This window comes from Cornus florida, unplaced genomic scaffold (assembly GCF_030987335.1).
Source record: "Cornus florida cultivar Cherokee Brave unplaced genomic scaffold, ASM3098733v1 CherokeeBrave_3.0.0_Hap2_Chr06, whole genome shotgun sequence".
Taxonomy (NCBI): domain Eukaryota; kingdom Viridiplantae; phylum Streptophyta; class Magnoliopsida; order Cornales; family Cornaceae; genus Cornus; species Cornus florida.
In genome coordinates this window covers 61,230,609-61,250,250 of record NW_026775576.1, presented here as the reverse complement: position 1 = coordinate 61,250,250, position 19,642 = coordinate 61,230,609, and the positions used below count along the sequence as shown (strand labels likewise).

General features: G+C 36.6%; 2 protein-coding genes across 4 annotated transcripts; one reads left to right on the top strand and one right to left on the bottom strand.

Annotated features, from left to right (window-relative positions):
• Positions 1–2,937: 2,937 nt before the first annotated feature.
• LOC132311672 (GDSL esterase/lipase At5g33370-like) lies at positions 2,938–6,738 on the top strand. Its single transcript, XM_059809704.1, has 5 exons — positions 2,938–3,338; positions 3,762–3,889; positions 4,489–4,731; positions 5,220–5,472; positions 6,165–6,738. Exons 1-5 carry the CDS (start codon positions 3,095–3,097, stop codon positions 6,395–6,397), a joined length of 1,101 nt encoding a protein of 366 aa, XP_059665687.1. The 5' UTR covers positions 2,938–3,094; the 3' UTR covers positions 6,398–6,738.
• On the bottom strand, positions 5,007–16,790 carry LOC132311671 (pentatricopeptide repeat-containing protein At5g18390, mitochondrial). 3 transcript variants are annotated; one of them, XM_059809700.1, is made up of 3 exons: positions 15,186–16,790; positions 14,784–14,946; positions 5,007–5,418 (listed from the first exon to the last, which is right to left on the bottom strand). In XM_059809700.1, exon 1 carries the CDS (start codon positions 16,670–16,672, stop codon positions 15,272–15,274), a length of 1,401 nt encoding a protein of 466 aa, XP_059665683.1. In that variant the 5' UTR covers positions 16,673–16,790; the 3' UTR covers positions 5,007–5,418; positions 14,784–14,946; positions 15,186–15,271. The 3 variants fall into 3 exon arrangements, with proteins under 3 accessions (XP_059665683.1, XP_059665684.1, XP_059665685.1); XM_059809701.1 differs by lacking the exon at positions 5,007–5,418 and adding an exon at positions 6,208–6,307; XM_059809702.1 differs by lacking the exon at positions 5,007–5,418 and adding an exon at positions 6,228–6,290.
• Positions 16,791–19,642: the final 2,852 nt, after the last annotated feature.

The window sequence follows — 19,642 nt, the reverse complement described above, 5'->3', positions numbered from 1 at the left end:
CCATAGAGTTTATTAAACTTTTCTCTACTCTGTTTTGGATAATTAATTATAATTGCCTCCTTTCTAGTTACATGTGTGTAACAAACTGATCCCTGCCACCAGTCTCACTAATAGTCAAAGATGGAGAACACTGATGTGGCAAGTTTTTTTAGTTTCATATGTATGATAAATCCAAATTGTTGTGTAACACTTTTATTCAATGCTTGTTATACGGAAAGATAATTATACCCTCAACTAATTGCATTTTCATTAACCTAATTTTCTTTAATTAGGGGTATAATTACCTTTTCAAAGAAAAAGCATTGGACAAAAGTATTTTCGCAACAGTCTGAAGAATATATGTCATATGAAAAAAATAAAAATAAATAAAAAATAAAAAAATTTGTCACACCATCTTTTACCGTTAATGAAACCGACGGCAATGGTAATTTGTTATGTGTATGTGTAATTATTATAAAATAATTATAATTATTCAAAATACAAGGATAAGTGTAATAAACTCTAACTAAATGGAAAGTAAGTGTAATTTACCCATAATTACATTCATTTTACTCCTTTTTTTCCCACTTCAAAAACATTGTTCAGGAGTAATTCTTCTCTCTTTTAGATTTCCCTTCTCTCCAATTTTCAAACTTAAATGAGAAATTAGATTCGCCTTTCTCAATTTATTTCCTTTCCTTCCAATTCCCTTCACCCAAATGCTCATGAATACGTGGAGTAATCTTTTCTTGCACCTTTAATATTTCGTTATCTGTTTTATCAATTAATTGTATCTTGTCATACAAATAAAAATGATTTATAATAGTGAATCCTATCACTACATGACAGTATTTAATAAACTGGTGATACAATGTCATCACTATAACGAGCTCAATCAATTAAGTTTTTTTTTCGTCAAATTAGAAACTCGAACTCTTAATCTTACCTCTACCCAAAAAATAAAAATAAAAAATAAAATAAAAATACTACTTGAACTAAACCTTTAACGGTTGGAGGTTTGTTCATCAACATTCAAGATTATCAAAACATAACTCATTTGAGCTACAATTTAAATATCAAAGTTGTCTTAGACCTCAACAACAACTTTCTTTTTCCATTAATTATTGACCTCAACTACAAATTGTGGTAACTAACTGATTGCATGTGCATGCCACTCCAACCTTTTTCTTTTGACTTTTTTTCCTGCCAATGGTGCACAGTTAGCTTGGATATCTGTGAAACAGACAATATGAGTTATTTGACCACAACCATACTTAATTACTTGGACTTAATAAGGCTTAAGCCTTTGTAATGAAAAAATTAATGCAATACAGAAAAGAAGTTATTTCCCATTAATAATCCATTGATTGAACTAGGGTTCAACTTTTCCATTGAGAGGTCAGGACAATTGACCCATAAGGACTTTTTCCCAAATTTGTTTAAGAAGTTAATGCATCATTATCCATCGCTGTTGTTTTGCCCAAAATACCCCTAACAATAACCTCAGGCTCAATCTTAAATGGCCTTTATGAAAAGCCTTTAAACCTAAGTAAAATTAAGTGAGAGTGAGAGTAAAAGCGAATTTGAGAAAGGGATCGCGACGGCGGCAAAATTAAGTTACAAATAGTTGGAACAAAAGTAAGAGCCTGCGCAGAGCGTGAGAGTAACACCCAGAAAGATTGTGTGACTTAACTTTAAATAATATTCTAACCAAATAACCAAACCCAAACGCTTCACTTAAATATTTGCTACCATCAGATGTCTTAGAAACGTACTTGAATACATCTGAAGGTTACAAATGATTCAGTTAGCCTGGGCTTGACTATTCACTTTGAAAATTATTTTTCTTTGAATATATAACATTAACAGGCTTTTTGGATTTTGAGTAATGCTATCAAGAAAATCTTCGTGACCAAAGTGATGAACTATTCATATTTAGCCATTGTATTGAAACAATTTTTTAAAATTTTTGAAATGTCAAATAAACTATTTAATATAAATTTTAATTCAATAATAAAATATGAAAAGTTCATCACTCTTGTCACGAGAGTCATCTCTTGATAGTATTATTCTTGATTTTTCTCCTTTTTAATGGTAGGTGTGTCAAGAATGAGAAAGAGGGCTCAATGGCCACTTTACGCAAAAATACAAAAGATTTAGGTTTGTTTATTATTATTATTTTTTTAAAAGGGTATTTTTTATGTATTAAGAGTACAACATATAGACAAGTTAATGAGAAGGGTAAATTAGATATATAAGTCAAAAAAAAATTAACCCCTTAATTAATCGCGCTCTCTCACACACACTACATACAATTTAGTTGATCAATAAAGCCTAGAGGGTTCCACTTTAAGTTACACAATCCTTCTCAACAGATGCTAGGTGTGAAAAGAATGAGAAAGAGGGCTCAATGGCCACTTTACACAAAAATACAAAAGATTTAGGTTTGTTTATTATTATTATTTTTTTAAAGGGTATTTTTTTTTTTAATGTATTAAGAGTACAACATATAGACAAGTTAATGAGAAGGGTAAATTAGATATATAAGTCAAAAAAATTTAACACCTTAATTAATCGCGCTCTCACACACACATTACATACAATTTAGTTGATCAATAAAGCCTAGAGGGTTTCACATTAAGTCACATAATTATTTTCAACAGATGGCACTCTTACACTCCGAGCACCCCTGCTCTCACATTCTCGCTCTTATTTTCACTATTTGTAATTGTAGCTCTCGAATTCACTCTTGTTTTCACTTTATGGAAGTGGAAAGTCAAACTGAAAAAGTAGTAATTTAACCCCGCCTGTAACTTAATGATCAAAGAAGTAGCAATAATGCCTTTGCGTGTTGAATCACATGCAATGCAATATATATTTTTTTGCATCCTTTTGTATCTAGGTTGGATAACAACTGTCCAATTGAATACAATGGAACTACCTCTGAAAAGCAAGCTGCAGTTTTTGGAGGTTTTGATTTACTTAAAAGCACACCATTCACACACAATTAAACACAACAAACAACACACATACAGATATATAAAGCCACCATCTCTTGCTTCCGAAAGAACACGAGCTTCTCTATCTATAGCAAGAAGCAACAATCATATTGGTCATGGCTATCCCATCATTTCCTTGTCTTGGGATGATTTTGGGGCTCATCTTGGCCCTTGCAAGTGTTGCTCCTCAGGCTGAGGCTCGTGCATTCTTCGTGTTCGGAGACTCACTAGTCGATAACGGCAACAACAACTACCTGGCCACCACTGCCCGTGCCGACTCCCCGCCTTACGGAATCGATTATCCGACCCACCGGCCGACCGGACGCTTCTCTAATGGTCTCAACATCCCTGACCTTATCAGTTGAGTTTCGAAGTCCTAGTCTCTTTTATTTATCAATAATTTACTTTTCTCTACTATCTTGCTTATCGGAGATTTACCTTGCACCCTCTTACACGGAGATTACCAAGTTGAAAGAGTTTTTCATTACCAAAACAATATATATATATATATATACACGGACGAGTATGTTCAAGGAATAGACATTTTTTTTTTTTTTTGGTTTAAATCCCAGATTTGCATAATAATGGGGAATCAATTTTCTTTCTTGAATCTTATCCAAAATGACACTACATTGTAAGATTAGTGTCATTTGTATGAGAGAGTGATGTAGAACTAATTGTCGAATCTTACGTGGCCCATTTAGATTTCAGAGATCCGACATACGCATACGCTGAATAGTGTATGTATGGATTTGTATGACTGATCAATGTTGATATTATCAGGTGAATCTCTTGGTTCAGAGCCTACATTGCCCTACATGAGTCCAGAGCTCCGTGGAGAAAAACTACTAGTTGGCGCCAATTTTGCTTCTGCAGGGGTTGGAATCCTTAATGACACTGGAATACAGTTTGTAAGTCCACTGTACAACTTGAGAAATTAATACCTCCTATCACACAGATCAACAAACCTGGCCATATAAAACTGATCACGACAGATATATAAATATATATATATAAATATATATATATATATATATAAGAAAAGAAAAAGAAAAAAGTGAGCCATATGAGAAGGTTCATGCGAATCTTCTTTCTTTCTTTCATTTTTTTTCTTCTATTATGTGATAACTTCAAATATACAACAATTTCCATGCAACATTAATAAGTTTTCCAGTACTAGATTTAAAATGTTTTTTGTTGTACTCGTTATTTTGTCAAATCCGCCATTGATTAGTGTTTCTTTCATGCTCATAAATTGATCAAACAATTATATCTTTTCGAGAGGAAATTATAGTTTTATTAACCAAAAATAAGAAATACAAAAGATTTACAAAACTAAACCGTTAAAGCTATGTTTGGGAGTACCAAATTGACGTCTTAAAATTAGAATCTGAAGAAATTTATTCAAATACGGCAACAAAAAGGAACTCTCAAGCGCAACGAACCTCTCAAACTTAAGAGGGGCAACTTTATAACTTACAAAATTAACTCCCAAATGCTACATTTTCAGGTGAACATAATTCGGATCTCCAGACAATTGGAGTATTTCCAACAATACCAACAAAGAGTGAGTGCTATGATAGGACCAGTGGAGACTCAAAACCTTGTAAACCAGGCTCTGGTACTCATTACTCTCGGTGGCAATGACTTCGTCAACAACTACTATTTGGTGCCCTTCTCTGCAAGGTCTAGACAATATCCTCTCCCCGAATACGTCCCCTTTCTAATCTCCGAGTACCGGAAAATTTTATCGGTAATTATCCAAAAGTTTTCTTATTTCACTTTTTTGGCCATTTTGCTCAAACAGTACTTTATTATTATTATTATTGCCTATCCTCTGAATTGTTAGGTACTGATCAAGAGATTGCATTTCCTCTGAAGTTATGAGAGTTTGTTGATTATCTTATTAACTATTTACTGTTCTTGTTGAAAGTTTTAATTGTCTTCTGATTCTGGTTGTATCAGTTATTTTCTGTAATAAATTATATTCCCCAAATTTAAGACAAAAACACATTGCGCATGTCAATATTGAAGAAAGCATTGAGTGATATGAAACAAAAGACATGTTGCTGAGGCACTTTGCTTCTTCACTTTAATAAACTCTTGGTTACCTTGCATGTCTAATAGAAAAATGCTCTCTCACACACACACTCACAACTCCACAGGCAAAGAAACATATATACATATATAATAAACTCACCTTCCCTCATCTTCAAGTGCCTTAAATATCATCACTTGCAGACGCTGTATGAAATGGGAGCTCGTAGAGTTCTGGTGACAGGAACAGGACCACTGGGTTGCGTACCAGCAGAATTAGCGACACGCAGCAGAGCTGGCGAATGTGCAGCAGAACTGCAAGAAGCTTCGATCCTCTTCAACCCACAACTTGAACAGATGATAATGGAACTCAATACTGAAGTAGGCAGCGACGTCTTTGTTGCTGCAAATACAAGACAGATGCATACGAATTTCATCAATGATCCCCAAGCATATGGTATGAATTAGTCTTCTAATTGCCTTTTTGAAACTATTTGAGGTCAATTATGTGAATCTTGTTTTCTCATTCCAATCTAAAGTCACAACACAGTTATACCATATACTATCATATCCATCTTAACTATCTCAAGTTTTCAACTCATGTTAGTTACTTTTGATCTTTTTACCGCACCACAAATACTTCTAATAGGTGGAGTTATTAGTTTTTGTTTCACATGATCAAGTCATCTTAATCTTTCCTCTCATTTTATCTTCGATTTTAATTACTTTGCCTCTCTCAAATGTATTCAATTCAACTTTCTTGTCTTAATCACATCCTTCTCTGTAGTTGGACTTCAGTCGGTCACACTCACTGTGAATGTATTTTTTCTTAGACGTCCAATATTTTGTCCCTTAAAGCCTACTAGTTTTTTCTTTAATAAATATTACCTAAATGTACACATAAACAGCAAATTATTCAATATAACAAGAGGATGGAATTGTTTAGTTCAGTATATAATTTAAATAAAGTGCTCTAGACAGCCGTGGCTTTACTTGGAAAATAAGGGGATGACGAGTTCCAATAGCACCTGAAATTGTAAGTAGAGCATACAGAATACAATTTCTATCATCCGAAGCACTAGCTATCTCGAGAGGATTACAATTCATTGATAACCAAGATGTGCTGACCTGATATAATTTGTTGTACAGGATTTGTGACATCAAAGATAGCATGTTGTGGACAAGGACCATACAATGGGCTAGGACTTTGTACTCCAATGTCCAACTTGTGCCCTAACAGAGACTTGTATGCATTTTGGGATCCATTCCATCCATCTGAAAAGGCAAACAGACTGATTGTGGAAATGATCATGACCGGCTCCAGCGAGTACATGAATCCCATGAATCTCAGCACCATTTTGGCTTTGGATTCAATGGTGTGATATATATATATACATATATATATGTATAAGAATTTAAGAAGTATGAGTTAATCAATTTAGTAATAAATACTAGTGGCTATTTGATGAGGTAAATGACAGGGCATAGAAGTCAAAGAAGTTTCTAATACCTAAACGAGTGTATGAAGGCCATTCCTTGGCTCTCCCTCTATTTCTCTCTCTTTCCTTTTCTTTTCTTGGGAAAATTAGTGTTCAAAAAGTGAGACGTTTTCAATTATCTAGCATGTATTGGGTAAAAGTCTTTTCAATAAATTATAGATGACAAAGTGTATAAGTGCTTCTAAAGCTGCAGCTACTTTCTTTTTTCGTTGATAATAGGAACTTTTTCATATGGAACTAATACTCTTTAAGCATTATCTATTAAGATTACATAATCAACATTGTTTAATCACCTTGGATTCTAGGATTTAGTATACAAATCTTTGCGAGGATATTAAAGAACGAGAGGATTCACTGCTGCTAAAAGAAGTAATTTTACCAAAACAAGATCTCAAGGCAATACAATATTGAATTCACTGAAAAATATAGTGTACATTAGGAAGGCATTTCCTGAATTAACAAGGAAACTCTAGGTCCTAATCTTGAATCATGGCCTTCATGGAAAAGAACACTCCCTGTGAGTGCTTAATCATTGAAGCAGAAGAATCAACTTCGCTAAAACAAGCATCTTATGAGATAAAACAATATGACAAAAATGATCAATTGTAGAACTCAACAAACTTCACTTAGGGAAGAACTAGTAATTGAATTTGGCAACTCATTGACAAGACAGTTTCGTTCGAATTTAAGGAACTGATTTAACTAGCATGGCTGAAGACTTAAACAAAATCATTTATGTAAAGTTAGCAATCCACAACATGACAATTGCAAGCAATACCCAAATGAATGTATTATGCACCATCAACAACAAATTTCAGATATTAAATATGTTTTCCATAAACTAATAGGCCCTTTAAATAAAATATTTTCAGAAGAATACAATGTTAGACCCTAAGTCGACAAAACTTGTTGCAAGGTACGTATATCATTGCATTGATAAATTCTTGGTTGTGGTCTATTCATTCTCAAGCAAACCACACCATTATAAAATACTAAAATATAATGTGATGCCTTTTCCTTCACAAACCTCACTTTTAAGCATAATCCCTCCTGTGACAAGACCGTTTGTCACTAATTATTCCCCAACGAATTGCAAGGAAAATGAAAAGGACTTGAAGGAGGGAAAAATGGAAAAATAAAGAAGATTGTTATGCATTGAGGCTTATTTTAGATGGTCTGATTACCTTAGGACTCACTATCAAAGGTCATGGCTTGGAAGAATCAACCTGAAGATGGCAACAAGAAGCAACTACACGTGTCACACACTACTATGACAACCCTTTAGACATGTGTGTGCTTCCGATGTCCGCATCTGAAGCATGTCACACACTACTATGACAACCTTTTAGACATGTATGTGCTTCCGATTGTATAACATAAAGCTGCTTTGATGTTCAAGCTTGTGGGCTTACTAAAGAATTTTTATCATTTTGTGCGTGAACAACAATGAGGTTGACTAATAAAACCTCGACAAAACAGTTAATCCTAGTGGAAGAGAAACTAGGAGCTTGCTTATTAATGATAGTGGCATCAAAAAGAGTGTGTACAAAGTTACCAACCTTATTTTGGAATTATTGGCATTCGGAGAAGCTTTTGTTGAAGCACGGCTGCGTCCTTACACTTTCGGAATTATTGCCTTGTTTTGGAATATATACACATTAATCAGCCCCATAGGGCTGTGAACGGTACAATAGTAAATGACACCATAATACATCAATAATCTACTAAGTTCTGCAGTAGGCAAAGATACATCGTGCTCTGAAGTTGGTCAATAATGAGATTTTACCAATCCATAGTCTTCTGGTGAAAGAAGAATAATGATATTGTAAGGAAGAAATCATTTTTAAAATCTCAGCTTGTGCAAATCTCTTAAGTATATCAATCTCCAAGACGAGGGTGGCGAGGGAGTCTAGCAGAGATTTGTGGAAGACGGAGTGTGTTAAACACCACCAACCTCAAACTTCAATCTTGTTGGCACCAAAACTTAGCAGCCACATCAGCAATGACGTAGATGAATCATGGAGCAACAAATATTCTTAACATGGCACCATAAGGATTGGCCATGTGGAACGATAAGAACAAATAAAAGGGTGACACATGGATCACTATAATATTGGAATATGGTCGCCAAGTTTATAAAGGAGTTGCTAAGAATTAGCAATTGAGAGTTGACTAATTCAAAGAAGAAGTAATCTGTAAGCAAACAAAGTATAGTGGGCCAGAGATATTATATCATTTTAACAACTAAAGGCCTAAGAAAAGGGGAATCAAGGATGAGGAATAATATGTCACACAAGGAGCCTAATTTGCTACAAACTGTTGACTCAATTCAAATTCAAAAGGAAAGAAATCAAGGGAAAAGAGATTTTTTGGCAAGAAATTAGAACCAGGGAGTTGAAGAAGAATTCTATAAATAGGGAGAGTGTAATCTTTCTAAACTGTCCAGCACCACATCAACGTGTCTTTCAATTATCAATTTCCTTTTTAGCCAATTTCCTTTCTTGTCAATTTCCTTTTACCATGTCAATTAACAACAACATGTCTTTCAATTATCAATTTCCTTTTTAGCCAATTTTCTTTCAAGTCAATTTCCTTTTACTATTTCAATTAACTTTCCAGAGTTTCAATGTCAAATCCTTTTTAAGTCATTTAAATTTTAGTAATCTCCTTTTCTGCACTTTTCCATTCCAATGGCAATTTCCATTTTGATCATTTAAATTTCAGCAATGTTTTCTTTATTCCGAATTTTAAAGTCCTTGCATCAAGGCAGTAAGAACCCTGCTAGAAGTTCTTCCTATTCCCTCAACCCTGTTAGAAGTTCTTCATATTCCCTCATCTACACAGTCACCTGAAGCAACCATCAAAAGGGATAGCTGATGTTGAACCACTTGAGTTTAATATAAACTCTAGCACACCCGCATAATTCCATCAACCGTGTGCGTCAATTTTTGAGCGATCATATTTTGGCACGCCCGGTGGGACTCCCACCCAGTGTCAAAAGAATTTGCAATGCCGCCAAGAGAGAAGAATTCCAAGGCTATCGCCACTGATGACGAACCAGAAGAAGAACGTCTTGGCCCTACTGATGAACTAGCTGTGCATTCCGAGGTATCAATTGTTCAAGCACAGGTGTCCTAACTGGTAGAAGCAAAGGGTAGAATGAGTGCTCGTCATAATGACTTGCACGAAACTATTTCTCAGCAATCAACCGCTATTCTGAACATGCCGAGTCAAGCTGGGAGTTCCAACAATCAGGAATCGGTTTCTTAGCCAATTTCATCACAAGTTGTTCAGCCGATAGTGACTGCTCAGCAGTCCCAGCCATGGCCGCCGGTAGTTCTACTTCAACCAAACATGTTAGCAAGTCTCCCAATAAGTTTGCTACCAGTTTGGGTAGAGAATCAGCCGCAACCAATTGTTTCAACTTTTCAGCAACCACCTGTGTACCATCAGCTAGCAATGATGAACCAAAATCAGCCACAGCGGCCACAGATAGTTCCTCAGAACCTCCTAGGGAACCCTTCAACTCGGGGGGCAATCAGGTTAGGTGGAGAGCTTCAAATCCACTCTATGCACTATTATGAGGATCTTGAGGCAAATATTGCTGAAATTTCCATTAAAAAGCCTTATGCATGTGAGGCTCTGGCCAAACCAAAATCGACCAAAGGTCGCACTCAGCCATCAACCGTATTGGCCAAGAAAGGCACGGCCGATACTGGAGAAGTTTATTCATTTGATCTGTCCAAAACAGAGCAGATCTTGGACCATCTTCTTGCCGATGAGCAAATTACTTTGCCTAAAGGGCATAATATCCCATCAGCCAGTGATATGAAAGGAAAAGAATTATGCAAATATCATTACTCATGAAATCATTCGACTAATAATTGTTTTGTATTCCGAAATGTTTTGCAGAAATCTATTGATGATGACACTTTGAAATTCCTAGAAAAGAAGCCGAAAGTCATGGCGATCGATAGTGATTCATTTCCTACTATTGTGAGAAGCAATGTAATCAGCCTTGTTCCTCAAAAAGAGGACAATAGTGATGAAAAGAGGTAACCTAAAGCTGCTAAAAGTTCCTCATCAGCCGTTTCAGATGATAAGAAGGTACAGGAGCTGGAAAAACAACTAAGGCAGGCCCAGATAGCCCTCATCAGTCATGATTGTTGTCCAAATTCCAAAAGCTGTAGTTCTGGAAGAAGTCAAAACGATCATGGGAGAAGCCATCATCGGTCTTCCAGAAGATGCAGTGCTCATGAACGGCTAAACTTCCAACATGACCAGACATCAGCAAGAGCAAATCGGCCAGTATTCACTGAAAATGGGCTGAGAGCAGCAAGAATCATTCGATCAGAAATATTTGTGGCTTATAGAATTCTACCAGAACAACGTGCACATCTAAACTTCAAAAGAAAGCCTTTAGTACAGTCAGAAGTCTGGATAAAAAAAGGCACAGAGTCTCATCGATTGAGGATGGTCAAACCTCCTCTGGTCAATCACAGCAGATGGACAGGAGTCAGTCATCCAAAGTTCACTAAAAAGCCTCCTACACGAACTTAGAAAAGGAGAATGCAAAGGAGGAAGGCAGAACTTGGAAGAAAAGAAACAAAAATTGGCCGAGAGTGTTGATGGTGAAAAAGTTGAGGACATGGTTATTTGCATGTCAATTGGTAATGAAGGCTCTTCTCATGAAGAGAAAGACGATTAGCCAGATCAAGACCCAAAGCATTTCGCCGAATAGAGAATACACTTTGAAACTTTTCCTGAAGAAGTAAATTATAACATGACCATTAGTCTTTGAAGCAAAATCATATCAGCCAACATCTAGTGAAGATACTACATCGGCCGAGATTCAAACTGATGCAACTTTCCCAGATATCAAAATTCTTAACATGGCACCATAAGGATTGACCATGTGCGAACAATAAGAACAAATAAAAGGGCGACAAGTGGGATCCTATAATATTGGAATATGGTTGCCAAGTTTATAAAGGAGTTGCTAAGAATTAACAATTGAGAGTTAACCAATTCAAAGAAGAAGTGATGTGTTATTAGCAAAGGAAATATGACGGGCCAGAATAATTATATTAGATTAACAACTAAAGGCATAAGAAAGGGGAAATCAAGGATAAGGAATAATATGTGTCACGCAAGGAGCCCATTCTGCTACAGACTATTGACTCAATTCAGATTCAAAAGGAAAGAAATCAAGGGAAAAGACATTCTTTGACAAGAAATTATGACCAGGTAGTTGAAGAAGAATTCTATAAAAAAGGGAGAGCCTGTAATCTTTTCAAACTGTCCAGCACCACAACAATAACATGCCTTCCGATTAAATTCATCTTATCAATTTCCTTTTATCATGTAAAGTCATCTTCCAGTCTTTTCATTTCAATGGCAATTTCATTCAAGTCATTTAAGTTCCAGTAACTTTCTTTTTCTGCACTTTCCATTCCAATGTCAATTTTTGTTCATTTAAATTCCAGTAATGCCTTTTTCCTTTCCAGATTACTTTTCCAGCCTTTTAAAATTACAAGCAATTTTCTTTCTGCCTCATTTAATTTCCAACAATTTCAATTCTGTTGCAATTTTTTATTTCATGCAACTTCCCTTCAACCAGTTTCTTTTATTTCAAGTCCTTTAAATTCCTTTATTTCCATTGCAATTTCTTTTGATTTTTAGAAGTCCTTGCATCAAGGCAGTAAGAAACCTGTTAGAAGTTCTTCATATTCCCTCTTCTACACAGTCGCCTAAATCAACCATCAAAAGGGATAGTTGATTTTCAATCACTTGAGAATAATATATACTCTGGCACACCCGCAATATCCATCGACCATGTGCACCAATTTTTGAGCGAAGGTAATTGGCTAAAAAGGAAATTGTTAATTGAAAATAAGTTGATAATTGAAAGACATGTTGTTGATATGGTGCTGGACAGTTTGGAAATATTATAGACTCTCCCTCTTTACAGAATACTTCTTCAACTCTCTGGTCCTAATTTCTTGCCAAAGAATCTCTTTTCCATTGATTTCTTTCCTTCTGAATTTGAATTGAGTCAACAGTTTGAAGCAGAATGGGCTTCTTGTTTGACACATATTATTCCTCATCCTTGATTTCCCTTTTCTTAGTCCTTTAGTAGTTAATCTAATATAATATCTCTGGCCCACTATATTTCCTTTGCAGACACTCTTTGAATTTGTCAACTCTGAATTGCTAATTCTTAGTAACTCCTTTATAAACTTGGCAGCCATATTCCGATATTATAGCGATCCCACGTGTCACCCTTTTATTTGTTCTTATCGTTCTCACATGGCCAATCCTTATGGTGCCATGTTAAGAATATTTGTCGCTCCATGATTCGTCCACGTCATTGCTGATGTGGCTGCCAAGTTTTGGTGCCAGCATATCTACACGATAGTGCCATAAGATCCAAAAACATATTTCCTGTGTGCATTAATTCTTGAGGTAAACCTAGATGCTAGTCTTTTGTAAGCAACGACAAATGACATCCATTACGAGAGTTCCAAACACGCCAAGAATCAAAACTTCATATTCAACCTCATTGTTGGCACATTAGGATTTCAGTTTCTAGGAGAGGGTGATCCACTCTGATGGATCATGCCTACCCCAACCAAAGGTGAATGAACAATTAAAAATGAGGTCCATTCACCCACGGTGTCAATAACAGCCTCTGGTGGTAACAATAACTGCTTGAAAAACAGGTCAATAGATAACCGACAGCTTTGCTCTTTACTACTTTAAGCACAACCCACGATTCTGTTTCTTTCATTTTATTTACACTTCATAGCTAACCAATTCAACAAAATAAGAATACAATCCAAGAACACCAAGAGCTGTCCCACCAAACTAGGCAGCCTATCACTGAGACACATACTACCTAAAGCTTCCTTAAATTAACTTGTGTATTAAATGTTCATCAAAACCCATTGACCAGAACCAAAAGATTCAGGATGAACGGGGTATAGTTAGACCTGTGTCCAACCTACATCTCTTAAACTTAACACAGCTGCTCAAGTCCCAACAATTTCCCCAACCTGTCAAGCTCGACAAATATTTTTTCCCATAATTATTTCACAAGCAGATCCTGATTAATGCAACCAAGGAGTAATATCCTCCTCCTCCATCACAATTTGAACATACAGACATGCACATATGGTAACATTTCTTACTTCACTGCAAAGCCCTTTCCCCTTCAAAAGAAGATTCCAATGAAACATCTACTGGCAGCAACAGTGAAAGCTGGGAGGAAAGCAGTGACAGTTGTATATAAGGAGGCCTAGAATTTATATGAGTAAGTTCACCCCTTTTGCATGAGTAACGTCTAACCCCTAGCAGTCTCTTTTGCTTCTTATACATATGCTGCAAACAGAATATTTAACAGCTATCACATATATGTCACCGGACATAATTACCTCAACATCTCAAGGTCAGTGCAAGTTACAGGAAATTAGACGCCTCCAACTGCAATTCATGCAGAAATCTTACATGATCGAAAGACTTGGGTTCCATTAGTCCCTAGGAAAATTAGCGCTTTGGATAATTAACTTGACAGGCTCAAGGTAGCAAAAGAGATGGATCATAGATGCGCAAAAAGAATATAAATGACCACTTAAAAAAATAAAGAAGGGACCCATAAGATAAGCTCAAGCACCTACTGGACCTACAAGATCGTTAACTTGGATGAGCTCAAGCTGGCAAAAGAGATGCATGTGCAAAAGAGTTGGAATGACATTAATAAACAAACATACAAGGAATCTATAATACTAGCTCCAACAAGTTCAATCACCAACTTACTTACCGGGAGAAAAAAAAAGGTCAATCACCAACTTCATCCAACAAGTAAAAAATTCAAAATATTAATGGTCTTGAAGAAGTTTGGAAAAGCCAAAGAGAAGTAGATTTAACCAGAACAGATATGAAGTGGATAAATATGCATTGATGGTCTACAAAAATAAGGTTTTATTCACCAAAAAGAGCTGACATACAAATACAATTAGACCCAAAATACCCACAAAGGAACCCTTCACACCGCAAGGAACATCAAGCAGACTCTCACATCTCGAGAGGAAAGGCAAAAATGAGAGGAAGGAGGATAAGCCAACGCAATTAAATGGAAAATGAAAAACTTGATAAGTATCTAACCTAACCCTCAACAGTTTTAATAAATTTTAAATTTTGAATGATTATTATTTACATGATCAGCTTCAAAATAACAAGGTATAACACGATGAAGAATCACAGACATTACCTGTTTGGCTGTTCCACATGTGAATTCTCATCTTTATAATTACTTCTTAAACAAGTAAATGAGACGAAGCATCTCATCGATTGCACTCTTGCAAACAGCCTATATTTGAATTTACCCCTTCATTGGCACTCTTTCATTGGCCCAAGTTTCTTTCTCAAAGCACCTGCCAATTCACATGCAAATGATCAGGTGTACTTCCATTGTGGATGAAGAAAATTGGATAAGAATGATAAAACAATTTTAAATAAAGGCAGAGCGGAAAAGGAACTGATATCATAAAGAAAAGGGCAATGTGCAGCTCCAGTTAGAGTGCAAATCGAGACCAAAATGTTTGAATAATTATGTAAATTATATGTTGAATTTTTAATATTCCAAATTATAATGCAGTTGAAAAGAATCTACCTTTCCAGCATTATGCACCTTTCTGTTCTGAAGGAGCACATTGCCTGAATCTCTCTGATATAAATTACAGAAGACACTTAACCAAATCAAGCACCCCGGAGAGATATCTCCAACTGCTCCATCCTCTTAGCCAGATCATGCTTCCCACAATTCTTCAATCCATCTGTAACCATATCAAAGTTTCTCGATATTGGGGGCAAATTCAATTCAGTCATCTCCACCAAATAATTCGCTGCCTCGACAAATTTACCTCCACGTGCACACATCTTCATCAGCATGGTATAAACTGGCCGGTTTGGTGGATGTCCCTTCACCTTCATATCACTGAAAAAGCTAAATGCATCATCAAACTGTCCTCTCCTACAAAGCGCCTTCAGAATCGGAGCATACAAACTCGGAAATGGCTTGTGCCCATCTTCCATTGATCTATGAAGCATCCCAAAAGCATCATCAATCCTACCCACTTTCGAAGACACATTAATCATAACCTTATAAGTCTCCAAATTGGGACAAAAACCCAATTTACATACATCACGGTAAAGATCAATACAAAAATCAGCCTCCCCTGATTTACAAATAGCTTCAGCCAAAGAATTGAAGGTTTCTACATCCGGCACAAATCCCTCCTTGGTCATTTTCCTCACCAATACCTTCGCTGATTCAAGGTAACCCGCATTCAACAACCCATCAATCAACAGGTCTCGGCCTCGAACCGGCGGATTAAACCCCTTTCGACTCATCTCCTCCAAGAACTCTTGTGCCTCTCTCATCTTCCCCGCCGAGCACCACCCATTGACAAGAACAGAGTAGGTCCTCTTATCTGGCACAACCCCTTTGCGCACCATCCTCCGAATCAACGCATAAGCACCATGAAAATTCTTCACTTCACATAAAGCAAATAGCAAGGAATTATAGATACCTGTCGTTTGTGGGCAATTGAAATGCTTCATCTTGTTGAAGAGCTCCACAGCTTGGTCTATGAGGCCGTTCTTGCCATAGTGTTCGATGATAAAGGATACGATTGACGGTGAGATTGGGAGGCTCTGCTTCTTCATCTGCTCAGCGACCTTCCACATGGTTTCCCAGTGGCGGGTTCGAGCTAGGGTTTTGAGAAGCTCCTCGAATTCGACGGTGGTGGGTTCGTAGGTTGGGTATTGGGTTCGAACCCAATTTAAGAATCGGAAGGACTCGACACCGGAGTGGCAGCAGCTGCGGAGGACGCGGTAGACGAGTTCGGAGTTGACGATGTTGGAGAGGCGCATCTTGTTGAGGGTGCGTTCCATGAAGATGTCGCGGCGGACGATGTTGGAAATGTGGTGCACCGCCGCGAAGTAGTCGTCGTTCGACATGCCTCTTCCGCCGCCGCCGGCGGTGGCGGTAAATTTGGGTCCATTTTCCGTTGCACTTGTTAGGGTTTTGAGGAATCTGAGATTGGGGATGGTGGTTGAAGTTCTTCGGAGGATTTCGAGTTTTGCAGAGAAGAGCATTGTGGTGAGTTGTTGAAGCTGAGTCTGAGTGTACGAGTTAGGGTTTTATGGTTGCAGCAGAGACTCACTGACTCACTGGTTATGAATACTCGATTAGTGAGGAATGATCATAGAGATTCATAGCTCAACTTTCTTAAATAATTATTTTGTAGATAAATTTAATTTGTGGCCTAAAAAATTATTAGAAATTCCAATTGGACCTCCAAAATATTTTCAAAAGACATTGCTCGAAAATACACTGAAAATAAATTTAACTTGTGCTTTTCTTTTTATCAGGGTGAATTGCAAGGAAAACCCCATCATTTTCTAGATAACTCTAATTTAACTCTAATTTTCCATTCTCTTTCTACCCACCTTTTCTCGCCACTCTCTACCCTAGCCTTCGCTCCTCACCTTCCTCCCTCTACTTACTCCCCACTCCCTTTCATGGGAGTGGGGAGGTGCCGATCCCTGTCACCCACTAATTAATAATCTCGGCGTGCTGTACATAGTATGCTTGGTGGATAGATTCACACCGTTTTTTTTGTTGTTTCTTCTCGCTGTCGTCGAGGTTTCGCTGTGAGCAACGTCTCTCACGTTTCATCGTGAGTTTGTGTTCCCGATCTCTTGATCTGCGCCGTTTTTTGGGGGTAGATGATTGCTGGGTCGCCGGAGTTGGGTTTGTTTGTCTGCTCCTTTCTGGAGCTTTTTAGAGTTTTGCACTGAGAGTGGATTTGATGCATCTGCGTCCTTTGCCGAGGTCTGCCGTGTTTGGTCCTCTCTCCAGTGGTAATCCAGTGGTTTTTTCAGTGGGTTCACCACTGACGTCATGGGGTCTTTATCTAACAATGTTTTTTTTATTTTGTCGTGGTGGTTTTCCTTCTATAGTTGGCACCTTTTCTTTGGATTGTCAAGACTGTTGATCTTGACTATAAGAGGTGTTAGCTAGTTTTGGGATGGTTTTATGCATGGTGTTTACTGTGTTTTTAATCATATGTCTCTGACTGATGTTCTTGTTGTAGATGCCGTATGGCGTATGGCTTATTTCTTGCCAGGGTTAAAAAAAAAAAAAAAAAAAAAAAAAAAAAAAAAAAACATCAACTTTTGCTATGACTAGTAATTTTCAGTATTTTTTATTTTTCATAATTATTTTATTTTTTTGCATCTTTTTACAATTCCATGAAGGTTCCTAGAGTCATTTAGGACATTTTTTTGAGTTTAGAACTCTTATAAATGTATTTTGAAACATTTCAATATTTTTTGAATTTTTAGACCAAAAGGGCCCGTATGGATCCCGCAACCGAAATTTTTATAATCGGGTAATCTTTTTGAGTCCCACTTGCATTTCATAACTATCATTTGGTGCTTATATATGTATATATAGGTTTAAATATGTATTTGGGCCATAAGTGTATATATATATGGCATGTGAGAGGCAAATGGAACACTTTGGGGTCATAAGTGGAACACCACTTCGACCACCTATGTGGTGTGGACTTGGGGGATAAAGGCCACAAAATTATGGAGATTCTCTCTTTCACCATTCGGCCCACTCTCTCTTTCTTCTAATTCCTTTTTCATTTCACCATTGTTACATCCTTGAAGCTCACTTTTAAGTCATTTTTAGTAGGGATGGCAAAATCCCCATACCCAGCAGGTCCCCGCCCCTGTTATGGCGAGTTTGGGGATCATTTATGTAAATGGGGAGGGGATGGGAATTGTATTTGAAACCCCAGTGGGGGACAGGGCAGGGCCGAGGGAGGATAACCCCGTCCCGTTTATAGTGCATTTTTACAAAACTGCCCTTACATGTTATAAAATATTACTAAATTACATAACAATATATATAATATATTCACTTCTGAAACCCTAAATCTATTCTCTTGCAACATAGTCGTTGTTGGAAGAATGTTATTTGTTTTGATTGATCGTGTTGAAAATTTCCAGACTATTCCAAAAAATGTTATATGTGGTTTTGCTATAAGTTTAATCAGGTTGAAATGATATGTTTTAAATTGTTATAATTGTGCTGAAGCTTTATTAAATTATTAGGTTGAAAAGTATTATAGTTGTGTTGATTTTGTTGAAGGTGAATTGGAATTTTAAAAAATTTATGCTGGGTGGGACAGGGCGGGGACGGGGGCTAATGTGGTGGGGCGGGGCGGGGACGAGAAAGGGGGTTGAAATTTAAATGGGGATGGGGATGGGGGTAAAAAATTTGATAGGGAATGAGGATGGGGAATGAGATCCCCGCCCCATTGCCATCCCTAATTTTTAGTGAGATTTTGACAATAAGCAAAGAGGGAAATCAATTAAAGTGCTTCAATCAAGTTTCTCCAACATATATTTTTTAATAGATGTCATAGTCAATCCATTCAATCTCTTTTATGACATAGTCGATCGTAGGTAATTAAAATCTGATCAACTTCAACTTTAAAAAATTTCTCTCGACAGATACAACTGTAGTTGGGATAATCAATAATACTCTATATGCAATCTAAGCATTTGAAAAATAATACTCCGTAACTTAAGTTTCTTTTAACACTTGTAGTTCTGAAAATAATTTTGTCACATCAATATCAGAAACCATGTCATATTTTAATAGATCTTACAAGATTATTTTGAAAAATGTGACAATTGACTGCATCCATGAGTTAAAATTTTGATTATTTGGACTTGGCTTAACGGAACTTATCGCATGAGCCTAAAAATAATATAATAATAAAATAAACCAGTTTTTGAGTTTAAATATAATATATATATATTTTCTTTTGAAAGGAGGGAATAGTAAAAAATTATGAGTAAAGATACTTACACCGATTTGTTGCATTGAATTACCTAACCGAATGTTTTTTATTAATTATTTATGCACAATACATGTAAGTGGAGAGTCCCACTTCTTTATTTATGCGATTTGTTGTAGTGAATTGGCAAACTTATTTCTTTTAATTGATCCATTTATGCATAAATAAAGAAGTGGGACCTACACTT